At 51.0% G+C, this 19,358-nt stretch overlaps 1 protein-coding gene across 1 annotated transcript in view; it reads left to right on the top strand.

The window, feature by feature from the left end:
• The window catches only part of NTNG2 (netrin G2), a gene marked incomplete at both ends in the record, with an annotated part of 42,557 nt that extends 29,582 nt beyond the window's left edge, over positions 1 to 12,975 (top strand). Inside the window, 3 exons of the mRNA XM_082295048.1 lie at positions 11,534 to 11,724; positions 12,304 to 12,438; positions 12,752 to 12,975. Coding sequence (XP_082151174.1) covers positions 11,534 to 11,724; positions 12,304 to 12,438; positions 12,752 to 12,975 — 550 coding nt within the window. The remainder of the gene's footprint in view (positions 1 to 11,533; positions 11,725 to 12,303; positions 12,439 to 12,751) is intronic.
• Positions 12,976 to 19,358: the final 6,383 nt, after the last annotated feature.

Here is a 19,358-nt window from a genome sequence, read left to right as displayed (position 1 = left end):
TCAAGAATGGGGAGGATGACCTTGGGCCAAGATATAACCACGGCTTCGGGGCAACGCCAGTTATTGCCCTTGGACAAAGGCGTTATTCAGCACAGCAGAGCTCTGGCTGTCGAGCAGCCCCGGGGCTCTGTGCTGGCTCTGCTCAGCTGCAGGAGTGCTGGCTGCGCTCTGGATCCCGTTCCGTGCGTGCCGGGGTTCCAGGGAAGCGCCGTGAGCTGCGGTCCCCGTGCGCAGCCCCAGCCTCCTCCAATTGCTGCTGGAACACGGCTCTGACAGCGGCGGCGCGCAGGCGAGAGGGAGGATGCGTTCCCACCATCCTCCGAGCAGGGAATTGGGGCAGGACACATCACAGATGGGCCGGGTCCTCTTGGGTTCCTGTCCACTCCACATTAGCAAACTTGTTTAAATGTCATGAAGCCACAGTAGCCACTCCAGCCTTTCAAGCACCAGCTTTGAGCATTACCAAAGAGAATCTTTGCTCTCCCTCCCCCCAAAGTTTTTGAAAGATTTATGTGCTTTAAGATGATCAAAGCTGAAATTCAGGCTCCGAAGGCCGTGACGGGAATGTTTTGTGTGTGCCAGGGCTGGTAGACGAGCAGGTTCTTTGAAAGGGAACGAGCTTGTCAGCTCCCACCAAGCGGCTGCATTGCTTCAAAGGAGCCTGGGAGAGTTTCTGGTGTTGACAGGCACAGACATGCTGTTCTCTCTTTTTCCCTCCCCTCCGTTCCTTGTGTCTCTTCCTATTTCTCTTTCTCCTCTGCTCTTCCTTTTCCTATTCATCTCTCTTCCCATCTGTCACTCAGTCTTCTTCCTCCTCCCCACCCCAACTCTCTCCTCTGCTTCCTTCTCCCCACATCAACATCCTCTTCCTCTGCCCCAGAGGCAGTTCTCTGAAGCCCTCTCCTCTTGGTAGTCCTGCCTCTTCCATCACTGCTCCTGTGCTTTATGTTCATGCAGAGCTGAGACTTTCCATGATTCACCCACGTGCTACAGCAGGGAGGCCCATGGCCTTTAGTTCCCTGTTCAGACCCTACAACCTGTCCTCAGCCCAGTGCTCCTCCAAGGATGTGCTTGTCCTTTGCGGGGCTTTCACAGCAGCCCAAGGAAATGGTTAACAGAAAAAAAACCATCAGCAAGGACCACGCTGGTTTTCCTTCCCCGGGTGAGAGGCTTGAGATGCCAGGAGCCCAGACAGTGTTGTCTGGCTGTTTCTGTGCTTTGACAAAAGCAGCTTTTAAGCTGTAGCAGCAAACTGATGTGCCTGTGAGCAAGCCCCCACTAATTAGCTGCTGTTGAGTCCCATGTTGTGTGTCTGTATGATCTTCTGATGGTGTCCTGCTTCCAGTGACTGGGCTTCCTCTTGTTTTTTCCAGGTGCAGCTGCAGGCTCAGCCTCTGGCAGTAAGTAAAACCCTGAGTGAAACGCTGGCATTTAACACCTCGGTGCATGATCCTTGTGGATGCCACTAGGAAAAAAAATATGGTTATTTTCTATCCATTATAATTTTCCAGGCTATAAGTCTTCCCTAATTGTGCCTCATTTTCTGTCCTGTCAAAGAGTCTTATATTTTCTTCCTCTGACTTCAGTAGCCTCATTTTGCCTCTCCCTCTGGGATGGTTTCCCCCCGTGAGGTTCGTTAGTATGGCAGCCAGAAAGGAAATAAAAAAAGACTCTTCAAAATCACCAGTGCTCCCTGTGAACTCCCCCCTGGCCCCCCCCAGTATTGCAGAATTGCTCTGAGAAGGAGCTGGGTGTGAATTATTTGGCGTAGGACCCAGGCTGGGTCACCTTGGTCTATCAATAAAAAAGCATATAGAGTGTGTGTACATCTGTATGTACACGTGTATGTATATGAACATATGTCTGTGAGGTGTCAGCAGCAAAGGCAGCAGAGCTCAGCAGGGATTTCTGCTGCAAGATTGATGGCAGGAGAGGGCTCCTTATTTAACAAAGCTGGAGGTAGTTTGATATCAAAGAGCCTGGAGTTTTGGGTAAGCAGAAGCCTGGGTTTGAATGTTGTGGTTTGGAGTGCCCCTCCAGAAGAGACAAATCAGGGAGCTGAATGAATAATGAATTCTTTGGTTTGCAGGCAAGTGGAAAGAATTGGAGGAGGAATCGTTTCAGGGAAATGCAAATGAAATTGCAATTAAGAAAAATGCACCTAATAGAAAAGTGGAGGACAGGTTTTCTGGGTAAATGAACCATATTTAGGTTTTTAGCAGTTAAGTGCTTGAAATTTTCAAATAAAAATTAAAAGACTCCCTCAAGTAATTTAGGATTTAAAAAAATAAATGTTTCAACAGTCCAATATATTCTTCACCTTTCTGTTCAAAATCATTCTGATAATTTTTTTTCTTCCCATTTACAAAGCTTGGCATCCTCAGCACTACTTTTGTTTCCCTGGAAAACGTTCCCCATCAAGATTTTCTGCGGGGCAGAAGCCAGGAGGGCGCTGGGAGCAATGTGCAGGAGGTGGACAGGAGGGATTTGTGTCCAAGGCCAGTTAAGGAGAGATTATTTAGCCCACATAGGAGACTAGAAGTGACCTAAATTAAGTATTTAAACTAGCTCAGGGCTATTATGAAATTAAGCACGATAATCTGCATGAAGCAGTGGGACAAACAAGGACAGGAGGGCAGCAGGTGTAAGTTAAGCAGGAATTTGTGTCCCAGTGTTACTTCAGTCGGGGCTGTTGTGGGGAGCAGTGGGGTGGGATCCTCCCACCCGGCTCTGCAGGGGCTCTGCTGACCCCAAGCCATCCTAAATTTGAAGGGTGCCACTGGAAACAAACACGTGCCAATGGTCCTGGTTGGCTTTGATGGTGGCAGGCAGTCTGGTGAGGGGTGGCAGCAGGGAATGGCACTGTGCAAGGAGCACAGCTGGGCACGTAGGCACCGGGCACTGGAAGCACAGCTTGGCCTGGGGGCTCCTTGGCACCTCCCACTCGCTCCTCGCCCCATCCCTGCCCAGACATGCCTCCATTTCCCCTTTTCAGCTTAATTGGCAATTAGTTTATGATCGAGCTGTAAGTATTTAAGCCAATATCTGCACCAACAGAGTAAGCTGATACAGCCCCAGCCTGCAGCCCCTGCTCACACACACACACATGCCCTGGCTGCGTGCAGCGTCACCGAGCCGCCGTCGCCTTAATCCTGCCAGTGCCCCAGTTGTGACTGTGCTGAGAAATCAGTCACCAGTTCAGCCCAGCAGCAGCAGCCTCACAGGTGTGCAGGCTGGCATGGAAACCCTCCATTCCCCCCAGTAAGTGCCTCCCAACTCTTCTCTTTGCTTGTCAGCGTACGAGCGACCGCAGCGAGCAAACACGGCAAAAACCACCACTGCAAAAACCACCACTGCAAAAACCACCACCGCAAAAACCACCACCACCACCACCACCTCAACCACCACCACTACCAGCAGCACCCCCCTACCAGCCACCACCAGCCAGCCAGGTGGGTGCCATGCTCCCTGCCCCGCTCTGAAGCCAGGACTCTGTTCCCAGGCTCCTCTTTCAGCTGCTTCCCACGGGGCTGCTGTGTTGGCAGCTGTGGGTCTCTGCTCTGTAGGATGATAAAGGGACATGGATAAAAATCACCCTGACTTGGTTCGCTTCCCCCAGCCTCCAGGAAGCCCTGGTTTGCTGTTGTCTCTGGCACAGCTGCCAGAGATGCTCTCACAGCTCCATGACAAGGCAGAGCAGGAAAGCAATGAAGACTTTACTGATCCATAATAAATTTAAACCACATCTTTCTCTGGAAGGAGAGGGGAATTGAACCCCATCCTGCTCTATCCCTGACCTCCTGCCACTTGCCACCTGACTCAGAGCAGCCCACAGGCTTTGCTCTGTCCTTGCTGGTTGTCCCAATCCTGCACCAAGTCCCTGTGGCCAAACTCATGGCTGTAATGCAGGTGCAGTTTTCCTAGGGCAGAATTCCAACATTCCCCAGGTGGCCGCTGTCCAAGCAGCCCGGGAGTGTGCAGGGCTGGAGCTCACACACGCGCCAGAAACGTCCTTTCCTAATTTCTGAAATCACCCTGTGGAGGAAAACTTTTGTCCTTCTTCTGGGGGTTCCTCCTTCCCTCCCCCTGTGAACAAGGAGACAGTGTTTTTCCTTGTCTTTTGGAAATGAGCAGATAAAACTTAACAGCAGGACATTTTTTTAAGCTGCTCATGGGGGAATTAGACACGCATTCCTCCCTTTGCCATGCTTTCAGGGCCTGATATTTCCCAGGAGGACGTTTTACACCCACAGCATGTTAGTAACAGTCTGTCTGGGGGAGCTGCCAGAAGCCAGTCAAAGGGATGAGGAAACTTGATTGCATGTTTATGCAAATATAGATATATTCATGGAAGTACCCTGCTTGAGGAGTTAATCAGGGAGCCGAGGGTTTAGGTGCAACTTCCACGGAGTTGGAGTGACCCTGGAAAAAGAGTGCAAGGCTCAGCTCTGTTAGGAAGAGCTCCTCACCCAGAGCTAAGCTGTACCTGTGCAGGAGGAGGTTCATCCACCCCCCAGCCTGGAGCTCACACCATGCCCACAGCCCCAGCAGGGCCAGGTGATCATAGCTGCATCCACACCATGCACTTGGGGCCATCTGATTTTTATCCATGCTCACCTGTAGGGCCATTTTAGGGCTATTTTTTTTGCTGTGTTCATGTGGGTAGCTGCTTGGTGTGTCTCTTGTATGATTTGCAGTGTTCTGTGGCACCTCTGGCACAGGCAGGACAGTGTCTCTATGGGGTTGGGGTGCTGGGGGTAACCTCTCCTGGCAGGCTGCTCTGAGGGACCTGAGAGACATCACGCACCTCAGGGTTTATTCCTTCTCCAAAACCTGCTTCCTGGGCAGAGAAAATGTTTTCCTAACGCTTTCATTAACTGATGGCAAGGGACAAAATTAATAAATTGCAGCCCAGCTGCCAGATCCTTGGCTTGATACAGCCAGGCCTGAGCTCCGAGCTCCTCACCCCCATCCAGATCCCCATCTGTGCTTCTCCAGAGCCAGGTCCCACCCCAGGATGGTGTGCCTGGGAGTGGTGACAGTCCCTGGAGGGGCTGCTCCACAGAAGAGGGTAGCCAGGACCGCCCAGCAGCTCAAGGACCTGCTCTTACCTGGGCAGCATGAGGGGTTTGATGCCAAAGGTCCACTGTGTGCCCTTGACCAGCAAGAGAGAATCAAGGCACAGCTTAATTCTGATCTCCTTTTGGCCTGAGATGTTCCTCCTTCTCCGTGGAAAACATAAAGTATTTCTTTAAATCCATGACATTCCCCAAGAAGCTGCAGATCTAATTCACCTGGGCCTCAAGGGAGACACCTTGTGAAAGAGGTGACCCCCTGAGCTCCTGGTAGGATATATTTGCAGGAGGTGACCCCCAAGCAGGGTCAGAATCCCAAAGTGAGATACTCTGTTGTAACCCCTGTCTGAATTTTAGAAGCATTAAAAATCCCTCCTTGCTTTAAAGCCTGACATTTAAACCAGTGCTGCCAGAGCCCTGTCCCATCCCCATGCTGTTTCACCCTCTAATTGACACACTGTCTTCTGCCCTCTGAATTTCTGCTTCCCACCATAAGCAAGCATCATCAGACCAGCCTCTGAGTTTGCCTCCTCTGTGCCCGTGACAGAAACACAGAAAAAATCAGGTATTTAAAGCCAGCCCGACGTGTTTTTCCCTTCTCCCCGGTGCCTCCGCACACCAGTGGGTAGCAGCACGGCAGAAGCAGCGTGGCACGTAGGCTAGAGGAGTAGATTAGATTTGGGTTGTCTTTGGGTTGCATGGAGCTGCTAGACATCTGCTTCCTTTGGCTGCTCGTGGTGTTTTCCGTGGTCAAGGTGGAGCTGTGGTCGTGCTCGTAGGATGCTTTTTGTGCCCAGTCGTGCGGCGAGAGGGATGAGTTCATGGGCAAGGGCTGTGGTCTGAAGGCAGTGGAAGCTGCCAAAACGGGTGGAAGGAAAAGAAATCGCAGTTACCCTTAGGAGGATGAATTAAGTGCTATTCTCCTTTGCCTTCTGCAGTTCTGTTATTTCAAAACCTTCCTTGAAGCCTGTCAGCTTCTTCCTTGCCATTTGTTATATTTTTTCCCACGTTCAAAATAAGCAAAAAAGCCCCAACTTTTCTTTCTTTTTTTTTTCTTTTCTTTTTTTTTTTCCCTGCTGCAATTTTTCTCCCTTTAGTTCATGGCAGTCTCAGCAGTGCCAGTTCACCTCTGGGAAAAACAGGACCAGCCTCAGCCCTGCTGGGTGGTCACGAACTCCAGCAGAAAGTGAACACTGACAGCCTGGCTTTGGGGAGGTCCTGCAGGAAGGGATCCCATGTTTATGTTTTGAGAAGGACTTTTCCAGGCTTCTCCAGTGCTGTTTTCCCCAATGGTTTTTGCTATGAAATGTGACTTCTTGGTTCCATTTATTCCACTTCCTCAGAAGCCCACCAGAACAGCAATTCCATCAGAGCCGCCCATCGTTTCACATTTTTATGAAGTGGGTCTGGGGCAAAACGTGTTTCTCTCCCCCTCCCAAAATGTAAAACTGTCCATTATGGCCCAGAGCTACAAAGGGAAAGGTTCTCAGATAATGAGCATTAATAATTTTCTTGGCTCTGTAAATGCGATTGAGTGGAGGTGTATGTGAATGACTAAAAAGCAAAATGCCTCCAGGGCTGTTTTTTATTGTGACTCTAATTAAACCCTTGCCAATTTGCACAGGGATTTTTTCATATTCTCTTTAACACTGTATTAATATCAATTGGTTTCCATTTTCCAGCTGAAAAGGACAATGTCTATCACCTTCTCTTAGAGCTTGTCATTAAAAAAATAATTTTTTTTTTTTTTTTTTTTTATTCTGTATTGTTTATCATCCCCTTGACGAGGCTGGGAAATCACATTTCTCTCCTACTCGGGTTTGTCCTTTGAAACTTGGCAAGGATCAAGAGATTTTTTTTTTTTTCCTCCTCCTCCTTATGTTACCCAACTGGAGCTTGAAATTAATAATATGGCTTTTAAAATTCTTAGTCCCTGGTTTGTTTTCTAGCAAACCTGAAGATTGTTACCAATACTGAGGAGCCGGGGAGGGGGATGGAGCCAGTGGGGGTGAGGGTTTGCAGGGAAACCAAACAAGTGAGCTATAGAATTTCTTGCTGGTTCAACTTCTCTGCGGTGGTTGGAAATTCTTTAATTTGTATTTCTGAGGGAAAAGAGCAGAGCCTGAAGGAGGGCCTGGAAGCTGGGATTGGAAACCAGGGCTTGGTGCCTCCATCCCAGGACACCTGGGCTGTTTTTCAGCTGTTCCTTCAAAGCAGAGGGGTGCAGGGTGGTGGCTCAGATCCTGCTGCAAACACAGGAGCAAACCCCTGTGTGCTGAGCTGCCCCTCACAATCCAAGGGCTTCCCAGCCCTTCTAGTGCCTAAGGACCTCCGTGGCACAGGGCTGGGTGTTGGATTTGGGGCTCTGACTCCCTGTGGGAATGCTGCAGGGCTCCTCATGGGATACCAGCTCCCCCAGTAACACAGTTTTCCCTTTGATCACTGCAAGACTACCCCAGCTTGTCGGCAGCTGCCCCACTGCAGGTGGGCTCTCCCCTGGCCAAGACTGGCCCAGGAGCACAAGGTAGGTGCCACGTGGCTGAGCTGGGTCCTGCCAGTGAGAACCAGCTCAGAGAACACTTTAGTTTCTAGCTCTGGATCTGTGTTTTCCATGCCTTTCTCCTCCTCTGCCTGGGAAAAAGCTCGGGGCCTGTCTGTGCCCTGCCCACAGCTGGGAATCCGGTGAGGCTGGATTGAGCCTCGGGGTTTAGTCGTGTACGTGCAAGATGAGGGTGGTGAGTGGTAGAAAGGACTGTTCACAGCTTGCTGCTGGGGTGAACGGAGAGGATCATGGAAATCCTGTCACCTCCCGAGGCTGGAGCCTGTTTGTAGAGCAGAATTACCCTGTGAGTGGATAGGCCTGTGTCCTTTAGAGCACGGATTCTTCTAATGCATCCCCTTGTTCAGGTCTCCTGTGTGACTGCCTGAGGTGCTCCAGGTGGGAGCCTTGGGAGGTTTCTCTCTGGCTGTTGAAGCTGAAGCTTCTCCTCCTCAGGGTTCCCACCACACGCACGCTTTGGTGGCTGCCTCTGGCGCTCAGCTCCTGTTTCCCACCCAGGATTCCTGTAGCTCGCTCCAGCCGTAGACTTTAGCATCCCTCCCGTGCAGATCACCACATCCTGGGGCTGTCTGGCCTCACAGAGAGGCAAAGCTGCCTTTGATGCAGCTACACCAAGGGGCCAGGTGTGCTGACATCCTGACAGTGCTTTGCAGATTTGGCTTCTCCATGCCTGGGCAACGTCAGGACCATGTGCCAACACTCAGCCACCCGGCAGCTCCCACACCTTCTCCTTAGGAATATTTTTCCTGCCTCTCTTCACACTTCTAGATGCTAATTTTCAGGAGACTTTGTCTCTCCTTCCTGCTTCAGCATATCCTCAACCAGATACAGCTCTGCTGACCCAGCCTAGACACCTGCCTAGAGCTTCCAGTGTCCCTTTGCCACCTTTTTAAGCAGCCCGGGGGGGGTCTGTTTTAAATCTGATGTTCTCTCTGATGCCACCTGTGATGACCCACCAAACACAGCAGCCCTTGGACAGAAGCCAAAGCCACCAGACCCTCCTGAGAACATGCGAGGTAAGGCCAGGCCTGTCCCCAAGGCTGGGACAGGGCAGGTTTCTGCCTTGGTGCCACAGGCCAGGACAACCCACCTGCCCTCAGCACAACCCACCATCGCACAATCTCCTACTCAGAGGGTCCAGCTCAGCTCAGCTCACTCATCCAGCCCCAGGGAGGTCTTTTTGGAGATGTTTGGGGTCAAGGAAAGCCATGGAGACCAGCAGGGCCCTGGCACCACTGCAGCCTCAGGGGTGGTGTTGGAAGCAGGAGTGGGCACACTCTGACCATGGCTGAGCCCATGGGGAGCATGGCCACCTCCTGCCATCACTGTCACTGTGAGGCTGTGACCAACACAGGAGGCTGGAGCTGGCAATGCTCACCCAGGGCCTCCCTGAGCACCACAGCACTTGCAAGGGCTTGAGCTTCACAAAAAACCAACAGAACCAGAATCCATTTCCAAACACCCTGTGGGACCTCAGTGCTGCTCAACCTTGCCCCTCACTGGGCTCACCAAAGCCCAAAACCTCCCAAGGTTCAATGGCCTCCACCCTCAGTGCTGGGTCATTCTGTGTGAGACAGAGACAGCACAACCCCCAGGGAGCCCCGTTCCAGCCGGGACAGCCCTTTACCCTGAGGACACATAGGAAACATGGCCCTGGGCTGGCCTGGGAGGCCCCTCCCCAGCACATCTCTAAGACCTGTTTTATCCTGGCGTAGCGGCTCCGAAGAGCAAAGCAGGGCGCACAGCACACTCTGCAGGCAAGAAGCACGGGAAAAAGACAGGTACGTGCTGCTGGGGACGGGCCAGGCTGGAGCAGCACCTGCTCTGCACGACCCTGTAGCAACTCCTGCCAGATGCCACCTCCGTAGCGCTTGTCCTCCTCGCAGATTTTTGGCTGCCAGCTGGCGTGACCTCCATCAGCCCGAGCCCATGGCCTGTAGATGTGGTTTGTAAGTTGTAGATCCTTATCCCAAACAACCCAAACCACGCCAACAAACCCTAATCGAGGGGGCACGTGGGTGAGTTGCTCCTCCCAGCTCTGCAGTAGTGTTGTGCATTGAGTTTTTCGTGCATTGAGTTTTTCATGCATCAGACTTTGAGGAGGGGAGGGGAAGAGGAGAAATGTAGCAGCTCCCAGCTGTCTGGTGCAGAAATAGATGCCAGCACAGTGCTCTTGGCTCGGCATTGTTCTCGTGGCAGGGGAGGACACGGGGTGGTGCTGAGCAGTGAGAAAAAGCCTGTCTCTGATTTTTCTCAAGCATCCTCAAAGAGCTCAAAACTCATCCGGCTCAAACCAAACTCTGGCCCAGTGGTTCCCATTGAAACGTACAAAGGTAAGTGGAGGGAGGGCGGCGCTCCAGGGCTCCCTGACCTCGCTCAGGTGAGGTGGTCCTGCAGACTCAGACACGGAGAAGGTGGGGAGGGTCTGTCCGAGTCGTGGTTAGCTGTTAGCTGTGTGTAGCAGTGCTTCCCGAGTCTGAAACACTGCTTGGGAATTGCAGCAGGCAGTATTTGAGCTGAAATTCTTTGGATGTCAGTTGATGAGGCTGAAGTTCTTTCAGAGGGGGTCAAGATTACAAGACTCTCTCAGCTCCTCCTCAGGCAGCTGTGAACCGTGGGGAAACCTCTGCCCTGCTCCATCTTCCCTGGTCATCATGTCATTGATCACATCTCCTCCTCCAGCTGCATGTGCATGCCAACCCACACCCTTCCCTGCCACCCCTCTGCCATCCTTGAATGTTTAATGTCCTGCTGGGAACAAAGCCCCAGCTCCAAACCTCTCTCCGAAGGCTCTGAAAGCTCAGACCTGGCTGAGAATTTCTGCTCATGTTATCCCCTGCCCTTGCTGGCTGGGAACCTCCTGACCAGGCCAGCTGGGCCACAAGTCACCTCCTTCTCTCCAGAATTGCACATATCAGTACATAAACACATTTACATATAAACTCCCAGTAAGATCCAGCACTGCAAGGTTATCACCATCCCTAGTCATGGTAATAAAAAGCGAGCACAAGAAGCACATAATCCAATCCCCCTGACTACAAATTCACCCACAGATGGTTGTTTTCTAACACGTGCCCACAGCTGAGAGAGGTCAGCCCTGGGGACAGGAGCACTTGGCCAAGTGATAGTGGCATGTCCCACCCCATCAGCAGCCTTTGCAGGCTGTGCTGTTCCAGGCAAGCCCTGGTTCAAACCTTCACACACCCGTCCACCAGCTGTTGAAAGATCCCACACAAGCCACGTTGCCTTGCATAGACTTATTTTAAACATTTAACCTGAGAGGCACCACCCTTCACAACAGGAATGGGCCTGCTGAGAAGGGACACAGAGGGGAAAAAGAGAGGCTGTGAGGTTTTACCTGGACACGCAGCAGCTTCATCTCCACTTAAGCAGCCTCTGCCAGCCCCATCCCACGGGCCACTCCCCTCTGTGCCCCAGAGAGGCAGAGCCTTTGCCAGGACTCTGCACCCCAGCCCAGCTCCTCACAGGTCCTGCAGCCTCCCCAAAACCAAACCCCGGCACAGGGCTCTGCTCATTAACAAGGCAGCTCTGTAATTACCACCTGACTCCCCTCCACTGCCTGCTCCCATGATTATGCACTTTCTGAAAGAGATTATGTCCTGGGATTGCAAGGGGCTGGCTCCTGCCTGTCCACACCCCAAGATTACAGGGACCCTGACCCTGCTCTGCTCTCTGAGCGATGATTTCCAGCCCTATCCCCCCGTGGTGGTGGAGAACTGTGTGCACTCCTCCTGCCCAGCACACCCCAGCCCTGTGCTGGCAGTGGCCACAGCATTCCCACAGCATTCCCACAGCATTCCCCCAGGCAGGACTCTCCTCCACAGCAGCTCCTCTCCTCCTCCCAGCGGAGGGAAGGTGCTCCAGGCCAATGTCCCAGCTCTCTCCTCCTCTCCTCCGCAGACTGCGAGTGCTATGGCCACTCCAACCGCTGCAGCTACATCGACTTCCTGAACGTGGTGACCTGCGTGAGCTGCAAGCACAACACGCGGGGCCAGCACTGCCAGCACTGCCGCCTGGGCTTCTACCGCAACAGCTCGGCCGAGCTGGACGATGAGAATGTCTGCATAGGTGAGCACCCGGGGTGGGTGGGCTTCATTCAGCCCCTCTCTGGAGGGTGTTTGCCCCACATGCATGCTCTGCAAGGATGGCAGCTGGTACGGTCGCTGCAGCCTGCCAAGGCACCTCTTCCCTGACAATAAAGCCTATATAATATCATAGAATCACAGGACAGTTTGGGTTGGAAACTATCTCTAACCTCTTGCCATGGGCAGAGACACCTTCCACTATCCCAAGTTGCTCCAAGGCCCATCCAACCTGGCCTTGGACACTGCAAGGGATGGGGCAGCCACAGCTGCTCCGGGGCAAACCGTGCCAGGGCCTCCCCACCCTCACAGTAGAATGCTTTCTGACTGGATTCAGATGCCTTGCTCAGCCAGGAGGGGCTCAGCTCCAAAGAGGAGTTTGTACCCATGGCCATTTGCACTGTCAGGGCCTCTCAGGCCACCACATCCTCCCAGCCCCTTGGTCTCTAAGCTCTCTTCCACAGCACATCTCCAGACTTTTCCAAAGTCCCCAGCCCCTCCCGCAGGGAGCTGCATGCAGGGACCTCGAGGCAGGACAGGCAGTGACCTCCCTGTCTTTGGCCAGAATGTAACTGCAACCAGATCGGCTCCATGCACGACCGCTGCAACGAGACCGGCTACTGTGAGTGCAAGGAAGGTGCCACGGGGCCCAAGTGTGACGACTGCCTGCCCAACTACTACTGGAGACAGGGCTGCTTCCGTGAGTACCCGACTGCAGGGCCACAGGGAGCTGTGAGATGGCTCCAAACAGGAGCAGGATCTCCAGCACTGTTGGCTCGGGTGCCCCATGATGCTCGTGGTGCAGGGTGAGCAGATCCCGGCCATTCCTCCCAAATCCAAAATGACTTGATAGCTTTGCCCATGGGGTTTGCACCCCTCCACTACATTCTGCTGACCTTGGAACTGCTCTCTAGCACTGGGAGGGCTGGATAATTTAACCCCTAAGAGCTAAAATCTAGTTCCTGTTGCAACCAAGGGGTGTAACACCCACATCCCTGTCTCTCACCCTGCAGCCAATGTCTGCGATGACGAGCTCCTGCTCTGCCAGAACGGTGGCACCTGCTACCAGAACCAGCGCTGCATCTGCCCCGTGGGCTTCAAGGGGGTCCTCTGCCAGCAGTCCAGGTGTGAAGTGGACAAAAAGGACTGTGACGGTGCTCTCGGTGCTGGCGGCAGCCTGGCCACCGTGGCCCTGGGGGTGCTCGCCCTGCAGCTGCGAGGCTGGGTGGACCTCTGAGGCCGCAGAGGGAGCCCAGCCCGGGCGCGTCACCCGAGGGACCTGGGGACACCGAGGTGACGGGTGGCCGTCCCCACAGCCTCCTCCGCCTTCCTTCACGCTAGGACTTGCACAACGTCTTTCGGTCCACTTTCCAAGCAGAGAGGTACGCAGGGAGCCCGGGGCTGGCTCGTGGCCGCGGAGCCAGCCCGGTGTCCCAGCGCGGAGCCGGGGCCGGGCGGTGACATGGGGACCGCACAGCCTGTGCCGGGACACGGCCCGTCCGTCCTCCCTGCGCACAGTGACTCTGTCCTGCTCCGCACAGGGCGGCCCGGGGCCGCCGGGGCCCTGGGCAAACAGTGCCCCGATCCAAGGGATGTTTTTTTTATTATTACTTTATTTACTTTGGTATAGGCTGGGGTGTTCTTTTTATTTTCCCTCCTCTTAGCGTCCTGTTTTGGAAAAGCCTGTCATGACAACTCCAGAGCCCCACCACACACCAGGCAGGGGACGGGGAGGGTGGGGAGAGGGGACTCTGGTCCATCCCTGCTGCATAGTCCCGCATCCCACCATGGGCCTGGCCACGCACATACTGTTGCCTACGACTGTAGCTGCTGCATTGATTTTGTATTTTCATGGCTGGGTTTTGTTTTCTTGCATTTACGGAGAACACAGGGGCCATGAGGCACTTGGAACGTGAGGAGTGCAGTGTCTTATCCACACATGTCCGTATGGTGTACGGGTCAAATACTTCTTTTGGTAGAGACTTATTTTTGTTTGGATTAAATGTTATAACAGAACCACGACCTAAAGGGACATTTTGCCATGAGCATTTGATTCTGGTGTATTCTCCTCCAGTAAAGCAACTATTAATGGCTGCTTGATCACCACGTTTTCCTTTCTGTGTGCACAGTTAATTACAGGTAAAGACTTATTTTTTGATTCATAATGTCCTCTTGTGTTTTCTGAGTCACTACCAAGGTGTACCACATGGTGAGGGAGAGGGGAGGGAGAGAGAGGTTGCCTCATCACTGAGAGCTGTTAATTATTTCTCCTAATTACTTTGCTGAGCCTAGGTTAGACTTCTAACTGTAGACAATGAGCAAAGTCTGAGTGATATATTAAGCACTGGTCCTGTGTGAAAAGGCCATTTCCAAATGAGCCTGCAGCAGGAAAAGGCTGGCCAGTGCAGGGATGCTTCTCCAGGGGGACCTCAGCTGTCCCAACCCCACTGCAGCCCCCCATGCCTCCAGCTGGTGCCATGATGCACCTTTGCAGAAAATGCTGTATTTTTAAGCAGCCACAGCCAGTGTTCTTAGGCAGCAATATAGAGCTCAAAGGGATTATATGAACTCATTAAGGCTCATCAACGTGTTCATGTCTGAGGAGGCATTCACAGTCAAGCACATAAATGAAGGCAGGAGAAACCAGAGACAAGAAAAGAGGTAACTCAGATTAACAGGAATGTCATGAACACAAGAGCTCTAGTGTTGTCATTTCCAAATACTTACCAAGCCAGGAGATGATTGAGTGCAGGATTAGAAGATGGGGGACGCCCCAACTCCGGCTTGTTCAGTTCTGGGCTGGTTTCTTTGACAGGTGAGAAGCCTTGGTCCAAATCCCAGCTCCATGGCACTCCTTGGGCCAGCCCAGGAGCCCCACACAATCCAGGCTTCAGCCTCCACTGGCATTTCCAGGCCTGGTGTCCTTGCCTGAGTGGAGCTCTTCTCTGAGAGCTTCTCTGTCAGCATCTGCTCTGTTCCAACACCTTCTCTCGGTGGCCCTGTCCCTGCAGCCCATCCTGCTCAGGGCCCCTGTGCCAGGAGCAGCCCGTGTTTCAAAAGGGCAAGAACCTGCAGCATCTTCCAGCCCTAACTCTGGATACTGAGCACTCAACCAGTGCCACCAAAACCCAGCCACCCCCACAAAGAGGGGACAGCGAGACAGACTGTGCTTTGGAAAAGGAGAGAAAACCACAAGTGAAGGTGCAGGATGGATATTGTCACTTCAAAGAGCAGCACACAATCTGAGCAGGATTTAACATCACAGAGGCAGAGCACAGGGCTTAGTTAACCCACCATAAAATAAAAGAGGGTTCAACTCACCCTGATTTGATCCTTGAGGAAGCAGGCTGGCCCCAGCATTGCCTCCCTGGCTTCAGCACAGTCGTTTGCCCTCTGTTGGTATCGACACTCACTCTTTTCTTTGTACTTTCTGACTGCAACAGACCTTAAATCCTCATATGTTACTGTTTTACAAGTAATAGCAAAGACTGTAACAAGATCAAGATCTCTAATGGCACTTCTGGAGGGTGAAGCAACATTCTCCTTTCCCTGCACGACTGTTTTTCTCTAGAATATTAGATTAAGCAACAGAAAATTTACTACTTCATAAAGCCAGACAAACTCTGCACCCAGTGGATTCCCTGCAAATACACACTTTTATTGCAGGAACATGCCAAGCAGCAGCACCGAATTCCTGTAGAAAGTAACCTCAGAAAAGCACAACAAAGCTCAGACCAGTCCGGGAATAAAGGCTGCTGAAAACTACACTCGGCCTTTCTGGTTTGGGGATTTGCTCTCGGTTGGGTGTTGGCTGTTTGGCTTTGGGGTTTTGGAGTCATAGAATAGTCCAATGTAGAAGTTGGAATCACAGAGTGCAAGCCACTGCAAGGCAGAAAAGAAAACCTCTCACACAAAACTTAAACTCGGTATTCAAAAAAACAATTTAAAGCTTCTGAAAGCTTCAGTGCTGAAGATCTGTCAAGTGCAGACATCTGTTAGCACAAAGAGAATGGAGCATTATTGAAATAACACAGAGAAACCATCACTGTAAGTACCCACAGATCCCAAAGTTCATCTTCTTTAAAACAGAAACATTTGTGCATCAGTTAATGCTTCCAAATGGGAGAAGCTGTCCAATGAGCTTGACACTTTAATTGGGGAAAGGTTAACCAAAAGGTACTTCTCTTTCTGGGAAAAGCCACTTATGCTCTTTCAAGAGGTTCCATGTACATCTCGTCACCAGCATTTGGTTAGTTTGAAAAAGTTTTTAAATTACACTTCTGTCTGCAGAAAGTGACCTCTCCAAACAGCACAAGTAGAGCTTTTGATCCTTCTTGTTTACATCAAATGCAACTCTGATTTTAACGATTGAGAGTTCTGACAAATTTAAATAACCAAAAGCCCCAAGGCAACAAAAACCTTCCTGATGCACATTTGCTCACTTGCCAGGTAAAATGTTGAACCTACAGTTCCTGGGAGCTGGAAAGCAGGAGGGGGAAAAGAATTCCATTGGCAGTTCCCAGGTATGTTATTTGTTTTTTTAAAGGTGAGGCAGCAGACATCTCATCTGCAAGTGATTTGTAAGGAGCCCTGCAGAGGCGGGAGGAGAGAGAATCAACACTTTTTAGTGGGAATAAAATGGTCTCACTGCCCTGTTCTGCTCTGTAATTGGCTTTCACGAGAAGCCTCAAATGTAAATAAAACAAAGTATAAAGGAGGAGCTGAGTGTTCTTGCTCAGAAATGAGAGCAGAGCTGGGTTTTGAAGAGCTTTGTAGCCACATCTTCTCAGCCCTTCTGGCAGGGAGCTGGAGAGTTTGGCCACAATCACGCAGAAAATGGCTAAAAAATCACACCCTGATTTGAGATGCAGAGAAAAGCTGCAGACCCTCCTGAAGGCTCCTCTGGCATTTCAATTCTCAAGGCGTTGTAACAAGTTTCACTGCAGGGTGAAACGTGTGAGGAAAGCCTAAACCCACCCACTTTCACCACATAAATGCCTTTTCTCCTGGCCAGGAACAATGCCAGGCTCCAAAAGCTCCATCCTGACCACTCTGTGTCACTCCAGGGGTTAAAATAGAGGGGAAACTCATGGGGTTTCTCTTTAGCAAAGGGAGTTCTTGCTTCATGTGACACTGAAATCAGTGGCAACATTGCACAGCTGCACCAGGCTACAAAACCAGGTTTTCTACCTTTTCCTAATAGCAGATGTAACGTGCTCTAAAACCACCTTCATTTCCATCACGCTTTTCCTGGGAGTTGGTGGCAGATTAGCCAAGGGCTGAGCAGACAGGCACATATGGCCAGGAGGTCTCATGTTGGTGATATTCGATGTACAAGGCTGCTTAGCTTACATTTATTTCCACTAAAGAATAAGGCACTGGGCTCCGTTCCAAGCAGCTTAAAAAGACAGGAAAGGAGACCCGTTGTGGCAAGAGACTGTATTATATCATTAATATTATAAATTCCATTTACAATCCAGCAGTCATTTCATCCATCATTAATTCATACACAATGGAGAGAGCATCTTGCATTTTTGGGACCGTGGTTCTGCTCATCCACGGGATTGCTGTGAATGAACAGCCCAGCTCCAGCTTTGGCTACTCTGGTCTGTCCCTTCTCACCATGCAGAGACTGCCAAAGAGCAAAAGTCAGCTCTAGCATTACTGGGGTTCCATGGTATTTTTCAGATGTTGACTGGGAATGTTGTTTAGCCCAAACAAATGTATTTAGTCACAAGTTCTGTGTTGCTCTGGAAGCCCAGGCTGCTCCGTGCTTCCCCCACATGAGTATAGCTGGGGTGGGGGCTATTCCCATTCCATGGATTAGCACGGGGAGAAGTGCCTTGCCAGCCTACACACCTTTCTCCCAGCTCCTGTGCCACCACTCATTAGAGCCAGCTGCTAATTAGCTGCTGCACTTGGCTGCTCCAGGAGACAGCACTGTAATGGTCCCACCAGCACTGGGAGTATGAATGGACAGACTGGGAGGAAGGAGAGGCTGATGTCCTGGCATAACTCTTGTGAAAGTCAAGCACAATCCAGTGGCATCTCCAGTCTCAGCACCCCTCAGCCCCATCCACCAAGGAGCCAACACCTCCCTCCTGCACTTCCCAGAGGGGATAATGCTCCTGGAAAACTGCTGGTTTCCCTCTGGTGCTCCACAGACAGCCCAGGAACAGCTGGGAAGGCAGCACAGCACAAGGACCCAGAGCTAAGGAACATGGCCTTGCTCTAACATCACCATGACTGGGGGTAATGACATGGAAACAATTACAGCAAACCTTAAAGGAAAAAGGAACTACCACAATTATCCTCACCCTTTACTGCAAAGCCGATTTTGTGTACAAAGAAAAAAATAAGAAAACCTCTACACTCTGAAAACCCTGAACAAAACAGAGTCCAGCACTTAGAAGAGACTTTCCCTCCTTCCCAAGAACACAGAGGCAACTGGCTTTGCACTGAGCATTAAGCTGCCAAGCTTGGAAGCAGCATGGAAGCCTCTGTATAAAAACCTGGATACTGCTGCTGCCCAAGGGTTTTGGCACAACCTCCAATAAAGTCGTTTACATAAAGTTGTGTTGAATATGTTTCTGTACTGACTTTTCCAACTTTAACACTCAGTAACCACCAAAAAGCCTCCTCCAAGGGCCACCAGCTCTGAGGAATTATAAATTGCTACAGCAAGTCTCTACTCACAGCTTGCACACTGACTGCCCATCACTACTCAGCACTTTGTACACACAACAGGAACAGCAGAGAATTTATGAAAATTGTACCTGATCTGTTTGTTCCTCATTGCAGATTTGAGTCAGTGAGAAGTGTGCTTTGGACTGGATTTTGCTTAGTTTTCTGTGTCATGGGTATAAAACAAAAGAAAAAACAAGTTAATTAAAGCTACAAACCTACTCTTGAGTGGTTTGTGGAGAGGGAAAAGTGTTCTAAGTGCAATAACCCAAGCATTTTTTATTGACAAATACAGGACTAATGATACAGACTGATATGGCAGCAATAATCCACTGCTGAAGACTGACAATGTAAGTCAGATAAATCTAGTATTAAACCAGCAAAAAGGTCTGAGCCACTGAACACACCTCCAAGATGATTTATGGAAAAATACAGGCATTATAGAGTACAACAAAAATGAGATGTTAAAACAAAATTCCTTCCAGCACGTGGCAAGTACTGCTCTCAGAACATGTTCTGAAATGCAGAGTAAGGAGAAAGAGAACTACAAGTTTCACAGAAACATTCTTGTGACTAAATTGCATTTCATAACCAGAAAAGCATTTCCTCATTAATTTTGTTGCCAGCTTCACTTTATTTACATCAAGACAGTCCAAATGGCTTCCACAGCCGTGGGGTTTGCAGAGCAGCAGCCTCTTAATGTGCTAAGTACAAACAGCAGGCAGGGCAGCACAGCCCTGCCAACGAGAGCCAAGGGGCTTGGAAGCTGACAGTTTTTAAATGTTCCTATTAACATAAAGGGAAATAACACACAGGGTATGGAGTCTGTGATGGGGAGTGACTGAAATGGCCAGTTTGGTAAGGTCAGAGTCACTCAGCAGCCTCACAAGTATCACACCAGCTGGAGAAGAGCACACAGGGCTGCCAGGAGGAGTC

Source organism: Coloeus monedula (assembly GCF_965178545.1).
Source record: "Coloeus monedula genome assembly, chromosome: 21".
NCBI lineage: Eukaryota > Metazoa > Chordata > Aves > Passeriformes > Corvidae > Coloeus > Coloeus monedula.
Note: the sequence above shows the minus strand (reverse complement) of the source record. Positions and strands in the feature narration are given on the sequence as shown.